At 39.9% G+C, this 20,207-nt stretch overlaps 1 protein-coding gene across 4 annotated transcripts in view; it reads left to right on the top strand.

Annotated features, from left to right (window-relative positions):
- Window positions 1-20,207, top strand: part of dcc (DCC netrin 1 receptor) — a 241,742-nt gene that overhangs the window by 72,504 nt on the left and 149,031 nt on the right. For all 4 annotated transcript variants that reach the window (XM_046839225.1, XM_046839228.1, XM_046839227.1 and 1 more), the window contains exon 2: window positions 6,922-7,245. In XM_046839225.1, coding sequence (XP_046695181.1) covers window positions 6,922-7,245 — 324 coding nt within the window. The remainder of the gene's footprint in view (window positions 1-6,921; window positions 7,246-20,207) is intronic.

The raw sequence follows: 20,207 nt of genomic DNA, 5'->3' as shown, positions 1-20,207 counted from the left end.
TAAAGCGAGACGCAAGCAAACCAGTGTGAAAGCCAGATTACATCTTCTCTCAACAAATACGGAAATATACAGTAGATATGCAATAGTGACATTCAATCGGAAGCATGTATTGTACACGTTCCAAGTTTTTTAATAATTGTCTTCTCTCAATAAAAACGAATAATGACAGGCTGGGTGGTCCTCAAAATCTTACTACAGAATCTATGATGCAAAAAATAAATTCTCATTAAAAAATCCCTCCGGATGAACCCAATCCAACAAGAACGTACTTCTAGCTGGAAACTTATCAAAGCAAGAAAGCCGGTGATGAAATAACAAGGCATATGGTAATGGTTTTGGCCTTGTTTGAAAGAAACCTGTTACCACTGGGTGAGATGAAACTCAAAGAGCAGACTGGTAGAATCTGTCTCTCTTTTCACTCCTCTTTCCAGGGTTCAGCAGGGGGGGAGCTTGGACTTGAAGCATCACCAGACCTTAAATGACTGTGAACTCAATCAGTTCAGATTGCTGATCCATACCGAGTTGGACAAAAGCACGGCCAGACGGCGCGTTTGCCAGTGAGCGCCCGTTCCACATTCCCTACTGAGCCACCAACCTTCTGTTCTGTCTGTGTAGCACCAAAGGAGAAGAACTAATCCTCGCCACAGGCCGTTGGTTAAACCCTTCACCGATGCCACGGTTTGGAGCTCCAAGCTGGAAATCACCCAATCCCAGCTTGAGGCTTGGGCCAGTCCCAGCCGTGTCACAGGACAGTAATCAAAATGGCTAATTGTGTAAGGAAGACTAATGAAAAACTCTGCTGGACGAAGATCAACAGGCTTGAAGGCATAATACTTTGGCAGTGCATTGACAAGGAACTCCTTCCAAATCTGGCCAGCAGAAAAGGTTTATTATTTATTTTTGTATTATTTTGTCCTTGGTGCACTTGTACACATTGGTACATCTAACCCAAAGCCGTTTCCTTCTCTGACCACAACAACCCTTTCTCCACCATCACAAACTTGAAACAAGAAATACCCTGACACTCTCAACTATTCGAGCTTTTTCATTTTTTCAGGACTGTTCACTGAATTGCTTGTGGGCTAAAAAACAGCTTTTACATTTCACCAAATTATTCTGAAGATTGTGCATAGATTGCGAGGTACCAGCGACCAGTGTTCCTGTCCCTTTCTTTTTCTCGGATCAGCCTGGTTCGTCCTAGCACCCTGGACATTTGGTGTCACCCAGAGAAGGATGAGTTCCCTTTTAAATCTGATTCCTCTCGAGGTTTCTTCCTCACACCATCTCAGGGAGTTTTTCCTTGTCACAGTTACCACTGGCTCAATTATTAGGGACAAACTTATACATTATATTATTAAAGCTGCTTTGAGACAATGTCCATTGTAAATTTTTTATTTTACAAATAAAATATTTAAAAAATGATTCACTGAAAGTTGATACTCTCAGGGTCATGAGTGAGGGATCAGGAGTGAGACGCAAACTGATCCGCACAGATCCGTTTTGGATGCTAAATGTAACGTTGATGCTTAGCGAGAATTGTTAACATAGTTTAAACGTAGATTCAATCACTACAGAATCCAGGTTTAAAGTAAAACTAGGGACTAGGGGGAACGTCTGCACTTCGAATTGCAAGAATCAGGACGCCCAACAAGACAGGATTAATGAAGAACGTGCGAACAAAGATTGGGCCCAAGACTAGGTGCAGCTGTGTAACTCTCCTTAAATGGAAGATATGTTCATTAAGTAAAGCAAGAACACAGCACATCATATTGTAAGAGGTGGACATGGAAAAGTAGACAAGTCGAGAGTGAAAGGTAAAGACAGAGCAGTGAGTAGACCACCAAAGGACAGCTTAGCATGACTGGCTTTACTCTGGGAGAGCAAGAGCAAGATGGATGCATGTACCATGGATGTGCATTGAAATGAACAGAGGATGCAGGATTCTGATACCATCAGTTTGTGTGTGTGTGTTTTTGTGTGTGTGGATATGTGTGTGATTTGCTGTCTGTACACCCAGAGAATGCTTAAAAGAGAATGCGTAAATCACCTGTCTTTGTGTGTGTGTGTGTGTGTGTGTGTGCATTTAAGTGTCTACAGGTTAATCGGACGACCGGTCCACAGTGATGAAGTTGTTGAGATAAGGTTGTGGCTAAAGTGGAAGTCGCGGTGGGTCGTTGTATGTGTTGTGTGTTTCCGCAGTGTGTGTGTGTGTGTGTGTGTGTGTGTGTGTGTGTGTGTGTGTTGGTAGAGAAAAAAGGATCGATAAGAGAGTGGAGCAGAGCGGTAACCATGGTGACACAGCCCATAATGAAGAGATAAAAGAGATGTGATGATATCAAAGGGGCAGATATAGGGAAGAGCTTGATGACTTCACAACACACACACACACACACACACACACACACACCTGGAGTCTTTTTTTTGCTTCATGTTCCTAGCATGTAGTAATGGCTAATCCTGCTCATCATAAATAAACAATGAACATGATGTTCATGTGAGAATTAATTATTTAATGCACAATTATATTGAAAGTTCAGCTCTGGAAATGGATTTGTCATCTTTAAATATGACTTTGTAGGTGATTACAGCAGAGATTTTGTAGTGGAATGTAGTGGTTTGGGAACAGAGTCCAACCAGCCTCAGTAAATTATCATTTTGTTGATAAAAGGTTAATTGAGGTATATATACAGGTAGTCAATCTTGCGATAATTACACAACAAAATAGTTTTTTTTTCTAAAATATTTTTAGTTTCAAGCCACGGGCAAGCGTAGCAGTGTATATTCGGCACGCTACATTGGGTACATATATTGGATACATTGCCAGGATGTGCATCTCCCGCCTTATGAGATGCCCTACTCTTGCCAGCGGCGAGTCGTTTAGTTGTCTTGGTGTTAGAGCATGTATTAGTTTTCTGTATTTTCGGTGTTTCAAAGCCTAATTTTTCAGTCGCCAGACAATGAAACAGAATATAGTTACATTCCAGCACTGTAAATTGCTCTGCTTTGCTAAATTATGTATTGTAATTGGTTAAATTATTAACAAATGACAGTATACCACCCCATAATGATCACTATTTTTTAAGACTCCTGGGTAGGCTAGGCCATGTCTCGACTTATGATATTTCCAAGTTATATAGAAATCTATATAGAGAGAGATTTCTCAGGTTAGAATTTGACAGAAGACACCAGATTTTATCCAGTATGCTGCAGTTGTTATATTTTATTAAGAGTGTGTAATCCACAGGCAATTCACTGGCAGAGAAAATGTCATCCAAAACTAGGAAAACAGGTAAGAATACAGCACTAGGATGTCAAGTCAGTGGTCAAGGCATTGGACCCTGAAAAGGAAGCTCAGAAGTTCAAATCCCAGCACCACCAAGCTGCCACTACTGGGCCTTTAAGCAAGGCCCTTAACCCCTTAACTGCTCAGTTGTAAGTCGCTCTGGCTAAGGGCGTCTGCAAAATGAAATCAATGTGTATGTATTGTGAGACTTTAAATGACACACCAGGAAAGAAAGAAAAATGCATTGTTAGGAGGCAGGGGTCAGAGTTTAGAACTGTATCAGTCAGTCGTCATACAGCACCCCTAGAGAAGAGAGGGTTAAGGGCTTTGCTCAAGCGGCAGCTTGGCGGTGCGGGGGCTTGAACCCCTGACCTTCCTTCCAGTCAGAGTCTTAACTATTAAGCTTTTCACTTCACATCCCAGAGGGTATTAAACTGCAATTAAATCAAGAAAGAACATGGAACAGGCATACACCATTGGGTAACGACCCAATGACATGATGGGACAGATGAGAGACCAAAACAAAAACACTACAGTCGTAAATAAAACCTGAAATAACACGTATCATATAAATGCTTGGTGCAGATACACACATTCTTTTTAGCAAAGCATCTGTCAGTTTTATTAGGTAGAAAAAAGTATTTGGTGCTTCAGCATCTCAGCTATAATTCTTCCTGTAGTTGTAGTGATGAAAATGCACTACGGACTGATGTAGCTAAGATCTGTCAGGACTGAGGGGGTGCTGAGCATCGGACTTCCTTTGCGGAACTGTTTTAGATTGATGGGCATCACGACTGACCTTGGTGTGCACTTTGAACCTGAAGGATGAGTCAGATGTCTTCATCAAAGCGAAGAAGGAAGTGAGCCGGGATTCATTCGAGCTCTTAGACACGTACACACAAAGAAAGGCACTTTCTTGCCTTTAATCTCTCGGCACTCATTCAGGACCGTATTCCCAAGGTCATGCTCTTTCCATGGCCAACACTGTCCGCTCAGATTTCTGCAAAAAAAAAAAAAACGTTTTTTCTTTCTTTTCAGTTTTTTTGTAGTCTCTTTGCATCTGTCTGGGAAGCGAGACGTTGGTGTTTTTTTGTAGGGTGAAATAAATAAAAACATTTTTTTTTATCATTTACACTTTTTCACTGCAATGTGTGTGTCTTTTCCCCTCAACTTTCCAAGAATTCATTTCCCCCTGACTGTTTGGCCTTGCCTTTGTGTCTGAACTCTGTTTTTAAAATGCCATCCCAAAGAAGAGAGCTAAATCCCATGGGGAAGTGTTTTGCCAGAGACATAAAGACCATCGAAGAAAAGCAGCCATTTGAAGCCACAAAAAACCCAGAGTTGGGTTTGAAACTCATCCTCCTTCATGTGCTTCTTGTGCCATGAAGCACAAAATAAAGCTTTTGTAATGTGAGTAAAGAGTTGAAAATGTTAACGGAAAGTGATGAAGTATCTCAGCAGGTAAAGACAAATAGATGAGTGAAATGGCCTGGTTGCATAAGCATGCTTTCTGATTGGCTCTACATACTCGTTGTACATATTCAGACTTTCTAAAGGATTTCTTTGGTCCTCTTTTTTAGTCTGGTTCTTCTCAAGGTTTCTTAACATCTAATGGAGTTTTTACTTGCCACAGTTACCCCAGGCTGCTCATCAGCGATAAATACACATCATTTAAATATAAGTGAACTTTGTTCTATAAGTCTTACAATCTGTAAAGCTTGAGACAATATCCGTTTTAAAAAGTGCTACAGAAATAAAATAAAATTGGAAAAATTTAACTGTAAATTCTGGGATTGTCTATAACTGTTTTCTCCTTATAGAAAGACATTTGATCCAATTTGTTTATTTCTTAAAGCCTGGGCATTTGCTTTAGCCAAGAACAGTGCTCACAAGTTGGAGTTGGTGCGATGTGCACAAAATGGATGTTGCCTCTTCAGATGCCTCTAGCAATGTTTTTTTGCCATCACTTACCTCAGTATACATACCGTATATGTCCATTGCACAAACCCCTTTAAAGTAACCTGGAGGCTCTTGAAGCACCTGCGATGGACTGATGTGCTCTAAAGGGCCTATTCCCACATTATTGCCTGTAAACCTGGGATAGGCCCTAGGAAATATTGGTTACTAAAGATGAATGAGGGATTGTAAGAACTTGAGGCGCATTGCCAAGGCACACTTAGATGTTAGGCTGCTTCTCCAAGCATTTTTTCCTCATTGCTTCCTGAATAGGGAACGTTTCAATAGAAATGCATGCTTTACTGAATTCCTTTGCACAAATGTAAGACCATCGGAAGTTGCTGATTGGTCAAATGCAAGTTTCCAAATTGGACAAATGTTAGCTTATGGAATATGGCTGAATTCGGTAAATGTTAGCTTACCGCATGTTGCTATTTTTTAAAATGCAAACTTATGATTGTTGGTTGGCTAAACATGAGGAAGCAGTTTACTATTGTCTGTCATGTGATGAATAACTGTAACTGCAGAACGTACCCATGATGCATAAGTAATTGTAAAGGACATCTCTGAAACTCTCCATTGGACACTACATGACTTTCGAATGACTGCATCAGGAATTTTAGATGGAACTGAACTCCAGGCTAGTTTGTACAGGCCACTCTGTCTATGCCGGTCATGGTGCATCAAACTAAATATTTTGTTCACACCAACTGCTGCTTTGTTTTTTTTGTTTTTTTTTTGTTTTTTTAAATCATGCTAGTGCATGTCTTGGCTGTCCTTTGAATGGCCCAGTAGAAGGACAAATCCAATTTAAACCAGAGAAAAGAAAATAGAACACGTTTTTTTGCTCTCCAGGGTTACATTAAAGCCCACTTGCCTGAATCTGTTGTGATTCTTTTATCTTTGAGTAAGTCAAAGCAATAATTGCCTTTATATAATAACAGCCTTGGAACTGTACTGACCTGAGACTCGTTCCTGTCGGATTTTGTAATCGTTTGAGTGCAGAAAAGTTCTGCTGTTTCATAATCCATGTATAGAAAAATCACCACATCCCAATTTTCCGACGTGTCAGCCTTGTAACTGTGATGTGAGAATAAAATGCCTACAGACAGGTGAATCTGATCTGAGTCATGTACTCGCTAAGCTGCATTTGATCACTATCTTTGCCCTGAGCTATGCTTTTTGGAATTAAATAAACTGATAGAACTAAGCTAATGCTTTTTCAATGTTGGATGCAACTGACGTTCAGGAACTGAATACAAATGATGGGAAACGGTGTGAGGCTTGGTCAGGATAGAAGCTTGCATCAAGGCTTGGTCAGGATGTAAATGATAATGAGACTTGAAATTAATTGCTGTTGATGAATGCATGATGTAGCAGTAACTGTATTGATTGAGATTTTGTGCAAGTCAATCACAGGACTACTCAAATGCTTCAACTCTCAAACCAGTCCAGAAGTCTTCCAGGTTCCTTTCAACTTCTTATATACCATATCTTGTCTTCTATACTTAGACTTAGACACAGTACAGTCACCAATGATATCCCATACCTGACACAGCTGATGGTTATAGTAATTGCTCAAGGAATCAACAAGGGTTGCCATAACTTTACAGTCAGATTCCCAGTTTTAGAGAAGATATAAATCTGAACCTCCACACTAACTCCTCATTTCTTCTCTATAGGTTCACAGACTCCACGTAGTTTCATAGAGTTGCGTTTCGTCCTGGAGCCGCAGGATGTGGTGACAATACGAGGTGGGATACTACAGCTGGACTGCCAGGCAAGATCAGACCGTGGCCTTCCCTCCATCTCTTGGAAGAAGGACGGCGTGCTGCTGAGCTCAGTGGTGGACGAGCGGAGGCAGCTGCTGGCCAACGGATCGCTTCTAGTGCAGAATGTGGTGCACTCACGCCATCACCGACCTGATGAGGGAGCCTACCAGTGTCTGGCCACTCTGGAGGGTGTGGGGGCCATCGTCAGTCGAACAGCCAAGGTTACTGTTGCTGGTGAGTAAGATGAACTGTACCGAAAAATGTGGTGTAAAGGGCTAACACACCGCAGTACAAAATGTACCCAGTACAAAATTCTAAATATGCCCACAGAAAACAAAAGGATTGTTAAAGATAAAGCAGTTTATTTAAACATTTTATTGAGGAGCAGTGCACCGGCAAAGTATTACATAATTCCCTTCAGTAGAGCAGAAGAGGGCTAACTAGCATAATAGAGTTCAGCTTGGTAGGCCAGGCAAGGCTAAATCAACCACTTTATTTTATACTGTCTCGATTTTTTAAAGCAATGTTTTATTTCTTTATATTATATATTTCAGTACTTTTCGGTTCCAGACCCTAGAATCCCACACATCGCACATTTTAAATATTTCTTTCCTCTCCACGTAAATCAGCTCATGAAGGGCTTCATAATTTCAAAGTGTACTTGGCTTTAAGAGCCACTGGAATCTTACTAAAAGCAGACCTGCAACCTTTTGTAAATTTTGCGTAGGAACTACGCATTTTAACACAGGACTATGCTGATCACTCAAACCAGTTATCGCATAAATTATGCGGAAAGCACAGTCATGCCAGATGAGTTAACGTACGAGCCTGGAGTTAGTGATATTCGTGTAGTTGTTTTTGAGCTGATATTTAACCGATATCCCTTCAAGCTTTTCTACCATCTCACACTATAAATCTCTCAACTCGACATTTTGTTTTCAAGGTGAATGGTCTGGAAATAAAAATCCATCATTGCATTTTTGACTTTGTGAACATTAGCTAATTTGTTGTTAATGTTACTTGTCTAAATCTATTAGGTCAAGGCTGATAAGACTGAAAATGCTGTTTGTTTTCCTGCATGCAATACCTTACCATCACTTGAACATTCACATGTACTTATGAATACAGTTTGCATGCACTGACCAGGCATAACATTGTGACATTATAACATTATGAGTGGTGAATTGAATAACACTTATTATCACTTCATCATGGTGCCTGTTAGTAACTGAGATATATTAGGCAGCAAGTGAACATTTTGTCCTCAAAGTTGTAACGTGTAAAAAGCAGGAAAAATGGGTGAGTGTAAAGATTTGAGCGAGTTTGACAAATTGTGATGGACAACTGGCTAGACGACTGGGTCAGAACATTTCCAAAACTGCAGCTCTTGTGGGATGTTCTCGGTCTGCAGTGGTCAGTATCTATCAAAAGTGCTCCAAGGAAGGAACAGTGGTGAACCGGTGACAGGGTCGTGGGCAGAAAGGGATCGTGGATGAACGTGGGGAGCAAAGGCTGCCCCGTGTGGTCTGATCCAGCATACGAGCTCCTGTAGCTTAAACTCCTGAAGATGTTAATGCTGTTAATGATCAACTGTTTTGGCTGCAAAAGGGGGACCAACACAATATTGGTCAGTGATCGTAACCATAAATGTATATCTCTTATTCAGACTGTTGCCTATTTCTTGTACTAAACACTAGAAAATTTGACATGCACACATTATTACTGTAAGTGTGCATGGCAAATTTTCTAGTGTAATATTTTTTGTACTGTTCCAATAAGAGACAGTAAACTTTAGCTACTTTCTTGCATGTAAATTATTACATTCCTTTTAACCACGCTGTTATGCTTTAACCCTGAAACACCTGGTGATTAAACAGTGCCAGATTTGTTTATTATACTCAAAACTACCGCATGAAATATGCACAGTGAACCATTTTAACCACCTAACATTGACCCATGTTAGTCACATCCTGGAAAGGTTGCAGAATCTTCACCTCCCCATGCTGAGTTCTGTGATGAAGCAGACCTTCTGTCTCCCTGGAGATAAAGCTACATCTGGACTCAGAGCTCCACCACAGCAGGGTCTGTTGTCCTTGCTCGGCGTGAAGTGGAATTAGACAAAAGAGGTCTCGGCTTAGTCTGCAGATGCCCAACTTGGCGCTAGGAAGCAGTATAGACTTGGGTGTGAAATTGAATATGTTTCGGTCCAGATGTCTAGGACTGACTTTATTTGTCCTGGAGAGGGACTGAGTATCAAAAACCGTTGCCAGTCCATCTGGTGGGATTGAGTCAGGGAGACACTGTTGATCCATTTGTCTTTAAAAAAAGAAGGCATATAGTTTAATCTTGGTATGGTCACTGATGTGATAATTATGCGGCATTAAACTAGAAATAACATTTAGTGGTGTCTTTAAAAACGTACCAAACTGCAGAACTGTGAAGGCTACATTTCTAAATGGATGACCAGATTGAGGTTTTAGGAGGTTTTCGAAGCCTCAATCTGGGGGAGAAAGGCACCTTGACTACTTGAATTTTCACAGTTTCGGCTTCTAGACTGTGAGTCTGAGTACAGTAATCTGCCTGAATGGATAAAGAAAGACACAGAAAAGAGGGAGTGTGTATATAAAGAATAATCTTTCAGCCATACAAGGTAACTCTCAAAGAGACCAACATGGTCATTCAAAGTGTCATGGACATTTCAATTTCAGTTGCCTCAGGGATTATACTCGTGACACATACAGGTCTTTTCGCTAAATAAAACCTGAAGAAAACAGTTTATCTCCTTTGTATTAATGCTGTAACAGTATAAAAACGAGCGGTATGGGTACATTAGTTGCTTTATTAGTAGAAATTCACCAATCATCTTTGACAAGTGTGTGGCATTGATTCTGATTGTCAGCAAGCCCATCTGCTTCTTTCTTTTTTCAACCCACTCTGCATCAATCACGTCCAAAAGCTCCTGATATTAAACCTTTAAACTTTACAGAGAGAGAGTAAGATGAATGATCTTGAGTGAGACTAAAGGAAGAAGCCCACTCTCCACAATGGTTAGAAAGCCCATTTTTTTTTATGGCTAAAGAAGAGATGGTGGGCTGATTCTTTGGCCGCAAAGCCCTGATTTTTTTCCCTCAGATCTATTTTCATGCTTTCGGATACCAGTCTGTGCCGCCGGCCACAGTAATCTGTCTGTAGCTAAAGAAAGAGAGTGAAAGTACCGGGTATAATAGGCAGATTTTACAGCCAGGCCACGGTAACCTTCAAAAAAGACCTGCAGGCGTTCTTAATGCCAGACATGTAGCTTGTTTTGAATTCAAAGTTCCTTCAGAGCATATACCTCTAGGCTTTTCGGCCTATACCACATGAAACCTCGAAAAATTACAAATAGCTTTTGCTATTTAAAAAGGAGCTTTGTCATTTATGTAATGGTTCTCCGACTCTATGTTTGATTCATTGAAGGATTTCTGAACAGCGATACTAATTAGTTAGGTTATATCATGGTTATAAGTCTGTCTGTGCTGTAGGCCGATGTGCAAGGCAGACATGATGTAACTGTTAGTGTTAGCCAGGACTGTAATTCATTACTCACGGTGTCACAGAGGAAGCTTCAACGAAACGTATGATGCCAAGGCCATACGCCTAGACTAAACATTCACACGTTTCCTCTGTGATTACACAAACAAAACAGCATGTTTTGCTACAAACCCGAGAAATTTCTCACCAGAGAGAAGACCTGAGTCAGAGGGTGCTTTCGCATATGCAGTTTTTATTCGGGTTTGAGTTGAATCCCGATGGGATTTTAACCTTGGGGTTGTTTTTAAGGTATGAACACCGCAGACGAATACGGGTGTGGAACAAAACAGCTTTTCTGAGAGGAAAGTGAACTGTAGCCTGGTTCAATTGCACTGATTTGATTCTGAGACAGTGTCCACACTAATACGTTTTTGTTTAAAAACACGTATTTTTCTCTCCGTTTTGGTCTTCCGCCACACTGAGGCGCCGTTTGCAGTCGAAAATTTAGCTTCCTGAAAACCGCCTCGCAGTGTGGATCGTGAAAACGGAGGCTTTTGAGCACGTGCCGCATTTTTGTCACTGCCGCGACATTTCAAAAAGACGGAAAGTAAATAAACGCCAGGGGGAAACGACACACGTCAAAGCATGTTATGTTTTGCTCATGTGCAGCACAGGGATGTGAGCATTTTCAGACGCTTTAGTGAGGATGAGCGACTTTTGTGAAACGATTGAAAACGGAAGCGGAACGTTTTTGGGGTTTTTTGCCGAAAAATTCCCCGGAATAGTGTAGACATCGCATTAATCCAACTGAAACAAATGAATCGCATAATAAAAACTTGTAGCACCGGTTGTGTGTTTTTGGTTTCGGGTTGGTTTTTGTGATTTCTATATAAACTTGGTAGAGCTTTGTTGAGATTTTCAGTTCCAGCAAATGAACTAACACAAAAAAGTCTCATATAATGACCGACAGAGATGCAATAATCTTGTTTAATGACAGGATGATGAGAAGGTCATTGGTTAATTACGAAGACATTTTGTTTATGGAGCCAAAACAAACAACAACATTGAAGCAAAAGGGTCGGAGAGCATGACCTCGAAGGAAACAAGCTTGCTTTTGCACCCCAGGCTCTTTACTCCATCTTGCTGCAGGTGGTGTAAACTGTGTCAAGTACTGAATCTCAGATTGAATTTACTGGAACAGTAATAACGTAATGTGAGCTGGATTTTGAGTTCATTTGAAGCATCATTACCATCATTATTTCCAGCGAAGCCCACTCTTAAATATTACACGACCTCTTTCTAGTGACTTGCAGAGTTTCTGTGCAGACTGGAGTTTCTCACCTTGGCAGACGGAGAAGTTAATCCTCACAGCTGTCTGTAAGCTCCTAATTTGTCAGACAGAACAACACGTTTTCTTTTCTTCGTAAATAAAGTAAGGCACAGAGGACAGACAAATCAGATTACAAGCACATCGCATTTAACACTCCGCCACATTCTTCGCCAGCTTAATCCAGTTAGGCTCGTGAAAAGGTCCCTCTGTGTCTCCTGAATGCTGCTTTACGCGCTCAAATAAAATGAGGCTAGCGCTTTTGCTGTTGCTAACGCGGTTAATTACTGCACGTGGGACAGGAGGTTATTTAGTAACTTATTTGGGTTTTTTTTTTTATTTTGCAGAATTTTTCTATCAGGGAAATTTAATAATTGCATTATATCAATGACAATTAAAATTGATTAATATAAATTGAGAAGGTGAGGCCATGCGGGAGAGACGGCATGAACAAGTCGATCGAACGCATTATGTTGGTGAGCTCAATAAAAAGGAAGTGCATTCCCAAAAGACGTTACATTATGCAGTTTTCTTTTATTTTCTACTAATGAGAATTTTTTTTTACTAATGAGGGATGTACAACACAGCATCAGGTCCTTTATGTTTTTTTTTGGGAACTGAAATTTACACCAGTAAACAAAATGATACATTTTTGTATTGAAATAAATCTTGCTTTAAGATCGTAACTCAACTCTAAATAAGAGTTTGATTAAAGGCAGAGACATTTGGGAGGATAAACCTATTAACCTCGTAGATAAAAATGCATAGATAATGATAAATAATAACTGTAAAACTAATACATCAAAGAAAAGGCTTTGATCGTTTCTGATTGTTTCCCGTCAAATAGTTAAATTATTTATTATAAAAAGAAATAATTATTGATTCTCAGATATGTAGTTTTTGTATGGTTAGATGTCAAAAGCTGAGAATTTAGATTTTAAAAAGTGAACAATGCTTAGTATATGGAAATATTTTCATAACAAGTGAATCGTTTTATGTTTTTTAGATATGCTTTTTCTGAATTGCTAGATCAGACGTGCTCAAACTTTTCCCAAAAAGCAAACTTTATACAAAATTTCAACTTGATTGAGGGCATAAATGACATAAATATTAGACATAAATGGTGAAAAAGACATAAATGGTGCATTATAGCAAACATTATATTAAAATTAAGGCTGTCGTTATTCCTCCTATTTATGATTTCATGATACAGTAATGCTTTGTTACTCGTCAAATTTTCACGTTATGACAACTGATACGCTCTGCCGACTCTCGAGCTAAAACTCGTGAGCGATTCGGTCTCGTGGTAAAACAGATGCATGTAAGCACATGAATAGTGGCTTTCAAAGTGTTCTCTTAAGTTGTTAAAGCTTCAGTTGAGTGAAACTTATTGCACTTTAGAAAACAATCCAATGTATTTTACAGTAGGGTCTAATGCAGATAATCAGTGACCTGTAATGAGAGACATGAAACTGGTCCTTATGTGATTTTTTTCTTATCCTTTGCCTCCTTTCATAATGACATGACAGGACCAAATGAGGGGTTATATTTTGGGCATTTTATAGATTAGATTAGATTAGATTAGATTAGATTAGATAGATAGATAGATAGATAGATAGATAGATAGATAGATAGATAGATAGATAGATAGATAGTAATACATATCATACATATGCTCAATCCTGGTGCGGTTAAATATAATCCATAAAAAAAAGTTAATTTGATGATACATTCCCTGAAAACCTTGAAAAAAGAAGCTAAAGAAACTTTAGAAATAAAGATATCACTATTATAAAAGCTGGTTGTGATTTAATGTATTATAATATACACATTAAATTGATAATTTTATGGGCTTTTAAGTTTGTTTTTTTGTGTGTGTGTTTTCCTCCTGAAATTCAGTTAAAGATTCTCATTTACCTGCCAAGTGAGTAGTGAAGAAACCTTGCAGAAAGAATAGACAGACAGATTTATATGAAGGTGTTTAGTAATATTAGTTTATACGTGTTTGAATAGAGTCGGCAGTATACAGTGGATCTTGTCGCTTAAAAATTGATGTTTTGTTTGAAATGTAAGAAGAGAAATGACTTATATATTGGAATATGTAATACATTGTGTATAACTTGGACCTCCAGTTAGCCGTTATTGATTATTTCCCTTCACTACCATGTGTTTTATCCGCTACATAATATTTTAAGATATTATAAAGCTCATTTTTAAATGATTCAATAATCCACTTTTATTATTTTTTGTATCAGTGTCAGGCAACAGGAGGCATCAGGGTTAAGACGAGTGCAAGTGCACTTAAAAGGCTGTTTAATTAAAGGAGCTGAGAGACAAATCTAAAACACCGGTCAGAATCAAAAGCTAGTAAATAGCCAAGGGGCACGCAATCAACAAATAATTTAAGCAAGAAAGAAAGAACCAGAAAAAAAGATCAATATCCAGGACATGAAACACATAACAACTGTGGCTTGGTGAAGACAGACGGCAAAACAATAGGAAATCCTTCACAATTAACTAAGGATAGATACTTACTATCTTATAAAAAAGTTAAATGGGGAATTAGAAGCTCAGTGGATAAGATTTTGGAATTTTCTGATCACAAGCTGCAACTGCTGGGCTCCTGAGCAAGGCCCTTAACCCTCAATTGCTCAGTTCGATATTACTAAGATATGTTCTACTTAACTCTTCTACTTATTTTAGCACACTTTAACAAATGTCTGCATTTAAGAAACACCCGCACATACTTACTTTCTTTCGGCTTCCCCGATTATGGGTCGCCACAGCGGATCATCCGCATGTTTTGATTTGGCACATGTTTTTACGCTGGATGCCCTTCCTAACGCAACCCTCCTCATTTATCCGGGCTTGGGACCGGCACTAAGGCTTGTGCAACCCTAATAGCTGGGGTTGGTTCCCTGACCGGGGATCGAACCCGGGCCACAGCGGCGAGAGTGCCGCATCGCAAAATAATCCATATCGCTAGACTGTCATAAAAAAAACTTTGGCGATGGCAGGAAGTGAAGTTTCCACGCATGCACAGTACAAAATGCAAACAAACTTGTGGTGTGCCACTTAAAACAAGGATTGCATTTGGTTCGCATGTGCGCCATACCAAAAGTCCTGTACTGAAATGGTCCGCTACGAGTACGTGTACTGTTACACCTCGACATGAAAGGCGTACAAATCAAACATTACAAAAGCAAGCACACATGAAAACACAGAAATAAAGGAAAAACCTTCACAATCATTACATGTAACCCCTTGTGTGGCGAAGGATTCTGTACAGGAAAAAAAACAACAACAGTTTGTTCAAATGTAGCCTGAAGAATAGAGCGAATTTTCAAATTGACCTGATATTTTTCCGTACTGGCTGACAGTGTTCTGGAACCGAAACAGAAAAAGAGAGAGGACTTGCTTTGATCAAAAGTTCAAAATGGAAGTCTGCCGGCAGCCAAAAAGCCACCTCTTTGGCCCTGAAGCTTCATTGACACATCTGACACATCGAATTGGTGGATTGTGATGTATCGAGTGCAGAGTCGGGAAGAGAGAGAGAGAGAGAGAGAGAGAGAGAGAGAGAGAGAGAGAGAGAGAGAGAGTGATGGCACACAGACGGATGAGAGAAAGCAGCTGACAGCGACAGAAATGGCCAGCAGGGGAATAATGGAGGTCGAGAAAGAGAGAGAGAGAGAGAGAGAGAGAGAGGTGGATGCAGGATGACAGGAAGACAGAGCCGGGGAAGGTGGCATGATTTAGGCGAGTCCGGACCTGCCTGCTGCGAGTGTCATCTATAGGAGGAGTCACAAACATGTACACTGTGTGACGTGTGACAAACAGCAGGACAATGCTGGAGTGCATTAGGAAGCAGCAGATGGTTCGGGGTATTTTAATATCGCCCTGAAAAGTCTAGGAGCAGGTGTGGAAGGTGCAAAGCCATTAAACAAAAGCCATCGAACGGAACGACTCGGAGGACAGCCTGCGCGCTCACTCTGACTGATCGCTACAAAAAGCTGACTTGAGATTTTATTTTCCTTCGTTTTAGTGGCCTTGCCTTCTGTGAATTTCTTACCTTTTAATTGTCTTCTTAAATAAAAGGTCTATACCATCAAATTAGTCAGCGACCGGATTCTTCCCAAGCATTAAATCTGTCTTTTATTGAGGATTGAACCCCAAATGATTGCAAATTCTAACCCAAATTGTTATAAATCACATTCTATCCATTCTTACACTCTTGACACAACCTTGGCAGCCATTATTTCTCCAAGACTAGCATTTCAAAATGTTTCTCATCAATTTATACCGTGTACAATTCAGTGGAGCCTACAGTAGGTACAACTTCACTGAAACCAGAGAGCTAAAGATTAGAAAAGTGTCCCGAACAGTCCAGCTTTGCTGAGGTACCTGCCTCAGACTCCTTACAGTAAAAGTTTGTAGTGGGGAGCATGAAATCTAGACGTTTCAAAGGTTATAGATGTTTTTCAAAGAACTTGTTCATGTCTAATAGACACATGATAAAACAACATAAAAATACCCAATTACTTTTCTTTCTTTGCGCTGAGCTATTTACTTACACAACTGTTTTCAGATGACAGGGCAGTTCGTAAAAATAATCTTGTATATGTTCATAGTAATTATGGTGTTTTAAATTACCGTAATTTCCGGACTGTAAAGCGCACCCATATATAAGCCGCACCCACTGAATTTGACAAAGATTTTTATTTTAAACATAAATAAGCCGCACCTGTCTATAAACCGTGTCTACATTGAAACTAATGAACTTTACACAGGCTTTAACGACAGCGCCTGTTACACGGATGAGATATGTTGTGGCTCCTTTAAGAGTAGAGCGGCATTTTGGGAATAGCCTGCTGCCGCATTTTCCGGTATTACTGCATGTGTGCAAGACCGAGGAATATGTCCTTATTATTTTCTGATGCTCATTTTTAAGTGTCTTTGACTAAACTGTAACGCTGTTGCCAAGAAAAATAAAAAAGCACGAGTTTTGGAAACCTGTCTGTGCTTATATGATTTCTGTTGCAACTGGAGTTAGTGAGCTCTCCCTTCACCCAGACTTAACACGTTACAACGGCTTGTATCTAAACAGTAGCCGACCAAGTAAGTCATAGTTCACTGTCTTCCTCCTTCTATTTCTTTTGGGAGTTTATCTTTTGGCATCGTCATGCTTTTAAAAAAAACTTTTTTTCTCCCGATGCCGTGCAGTTTAGAACACAGGTGAGGTGCGTTTTTTTTCGTTTCCGTTCGGAAATTTCATTGGTCTAATGTTATGTCGCTCAGTTTTTTGGCTTGAAGTTTGTGAAACCGGGAAAAACCCAGGAAAAATTCATAAATAACCCACTTCGTTGTTTAAGCCGCGGGGTTCAAAATGTGGGAAAAAAGTAGCAGCTTATAGTCCGAAAAATACGGTATGTAAATCATCAGGACACCAAACGGAACTTTTGCGATGTTTCCACACGGACGGTTTTAGTTGCCGGATGTGTGCATAATGGCGAATTTGGTGCCAAAACTTGGCGCATCAGTAAAACAAATGTTTAGTGCTTCATTTTTATTTTTAAATGGCATCCTAAATAAATATGTGTTGTGCTGAAGGTTTTAATTTCGCCTCTTTTATATATATATATATTTTTTTAAATTGTCAAAAATTAAAATGTATTTGTTTTAACGTGTTCATTTTGATATCTATATCTCACACGTGAGTACACGCCATGCAAAGCCACATGTCCTATTCATCATGTTCATGTTTTTGTCTGCTTGACAGGACCGTAGAAGTTTGTGTATCTTGTGTTAGAGCAGTTATTTAATTTGAAGTTACAATTCTCTCACACTGACCACTGAAGGTTCAACATGGCACCTCATGGCAAAAGAACTCTCTGAGGATTTGAGAGTTTCATTCCAAGTATATATATCCAAGTTTCATTTCTATAGTATTGTCACATATGACAAGATATACTAAAATCATTGCTGGAATGTGAGGGGTGTACTCACTTTTTTGAGATAAACTTTCTTCCGGCTTCTCCCATTAGGGGTCGCCACAGCAGATCATCCATATTCATGATCCACATGTTTGATTTGGCACGTTTCTACGCTGGATGCCCTTCCTAACACAACCCTCCCCATTTATCCGGGCTTGGGCCCGGCACTAAGATTGCACTGGCTTGTGCAACCCTAATGGCTGTGGTTGGTTCCCTGACCGCTTGGGTCATCCCTAATCGGCTCCCTGACCGGGAATCGAACCCGGGCCGCAGCAATGAGAGCGCCGCATCCTAACCACTAGACCACCAGGGAACCTACTCACTTTTGTGAGATACCGTGTGTATATATGGGGGGGATCTAAAATGAAGTCTTTGCCCTAGAACACAAGAGAAAGGAAGACTAACATGTACACGGTCATTTAGGAAAGAGTTGGAGTATGGAGACTCAGTCCAGATCGCAGACCAGTAGTACAGTAGGTCATCTACTAGTACAATCAGTGATTTTTCAGTATTATGTGTAGCTCTAAACCCTGAGTGAAATATCTCCATTGTGTTCAGTTCTGTTTCCATGGTTATAGAATGTTTCTGATTAATACTTTTCACACCTTTTAACATTTTGGGTTGCACAGTTTTTCACCTGAACTTTGAAAAAAAAGAAGTGAGCGTGCTTTTATAAGTTATAGTTATCCTTGTAGTTCTCCAGTTCGGACTGAAACACGACTTTAACACACTTGACTTTAAAACCACAGTACCACAGTAAAGTACACAGTTGTGTCCTTAATTCCACAGTCATTTAATCTATGACGGTTGTTGTGTAGCGGCTCCACGCGAATAGGTGTTAACACCCTTAGCGCTGTGGCATGGTTTAGTCTAGCTAGCCCTTTTCACATCATTTTTGTAAATTCATTCTTTCTAAATAATTCAGCTGAAATATTCTTTTTCCACAGTAACAGTCTTTCCCACCTGTACCCACTAGGATGCCACCGTGCTGGATTTTTTTCCCCCTCCTGCCACTTCCATTAGTTCCAGCTCCTGCTTTTGCCAGCTGCAGATGGCAGTGCTCTGTTTGTGTGTGTGTGTGTGTCAGTCTGCCTGTCTGTCTGCGTTGAGGTGTGTTGCTGGCCTCTTTCCCACCACACACAGCTTTTGCAGCCAGTGTGCTTCTGACGGCCAACACGGCGGTCGATCTCACTCTTGCTGGGACTTTGAAGCTATGAGAAACCAAACAGACACATCTGCCTTTTCTCTCTGCTAGAATGCATGAATATTTTAGAGTCCTCAGGTGTGTGTGTGTGTGTGTGTGTGTGTGTGTGTGTGTGTGTGTGTGTGCGTGTTTGTGAGAGAGAAAGTTAAGACTGTAGGAAGCAGGCCATCAGGGAGAGATAGAGATATAAAAACTGTCTCCTGGAAACTTTTTGTCTCTCTCTTTCATCACTCACACACACATGGTCCTCTATAGCCAGAAAAACAGCATGTATTTAGTGTTTCCCAGTTACAAATATTATTTAACAAGGAATAAAGGGATTGTTTTATTCTCATTAGACCCACTAGTGAAAGATTCGACAACATAACATGAAATTAATTAATGTTCGACATATATTCATGTAAATTAATGCCGTTATCCAGAGCGACTTACAACTGAGCAGTTGAGGGTTAAGGGCCTTGCTCAAGGGCCCAGTAATGGCACTTTTTTTTTCAGTATTTTTTTTCGATTACCATTTTTAGAATTTGAACAAAAAAAACATTAAAAATAAATAAATACTAAATTCATATTATCTGCCAGACAAATAGCTTTGGAATAATTGGTGCCTACAGTAAGCAGACGATAATTATTATTATTTTTTTTTTGTCAAAGTATTACTTAATTACAGTTCTATTCCAGGGAAGTGCTCTCCAAGTTCCTTCGCCCACTAAACTAGCTATTAAATGAAGAAAAAAAATGAAGCGTTTCCAGCAATTCTGTGGATTATGTATTCAAACCCGTTATCTTCACAGAGCTTTGTGCACAGGGGCATCGTCATGATGGAACAGGCTTGGGACTTGTAGTTCAGGTGAAGGGAAAAGTCCATGCAACCTCATGCAAAGACATATAATTTTACCTAATAAAATGCTCCTATGCAATGGTATAAGTGCAAATATAAGGCGCAATATTAACAGCATTTTCGATGCCCCTAGTGGCTTCCTGGAAGTATTACAGTCTACCAAGAACTAAAAGCTTGTGCACTTTCAGTTTTCGTAAACGATCGAACGTAAAAACGACGTTGCCGTTGTCCATTGTAGGATTAATAATTGCATTAGGTCTACATAAATGTAGCAGGAAGCACATCTGATTTCCAAAGCTCAAAAACAAAAAACAAGCTAATCTGTAG

This window comes from Silurus meridionalis, chromosome 25 (assembly GCF_014805685.1).
Source record: "Silurus meridionalis isolate SWU-2019-XX chromosome 25, ASM1480568v1, whole genome shotgun sequence".
Lineage (NCBI taxonomy): Eukaryota > Metazoa > Chordata > Actinopteri > Siluriformes > Siluridae > Silurus > Silurus meridionalis.
This window is presented reverse-complemented; position numbering and strand designations above follow the sequence as displayed.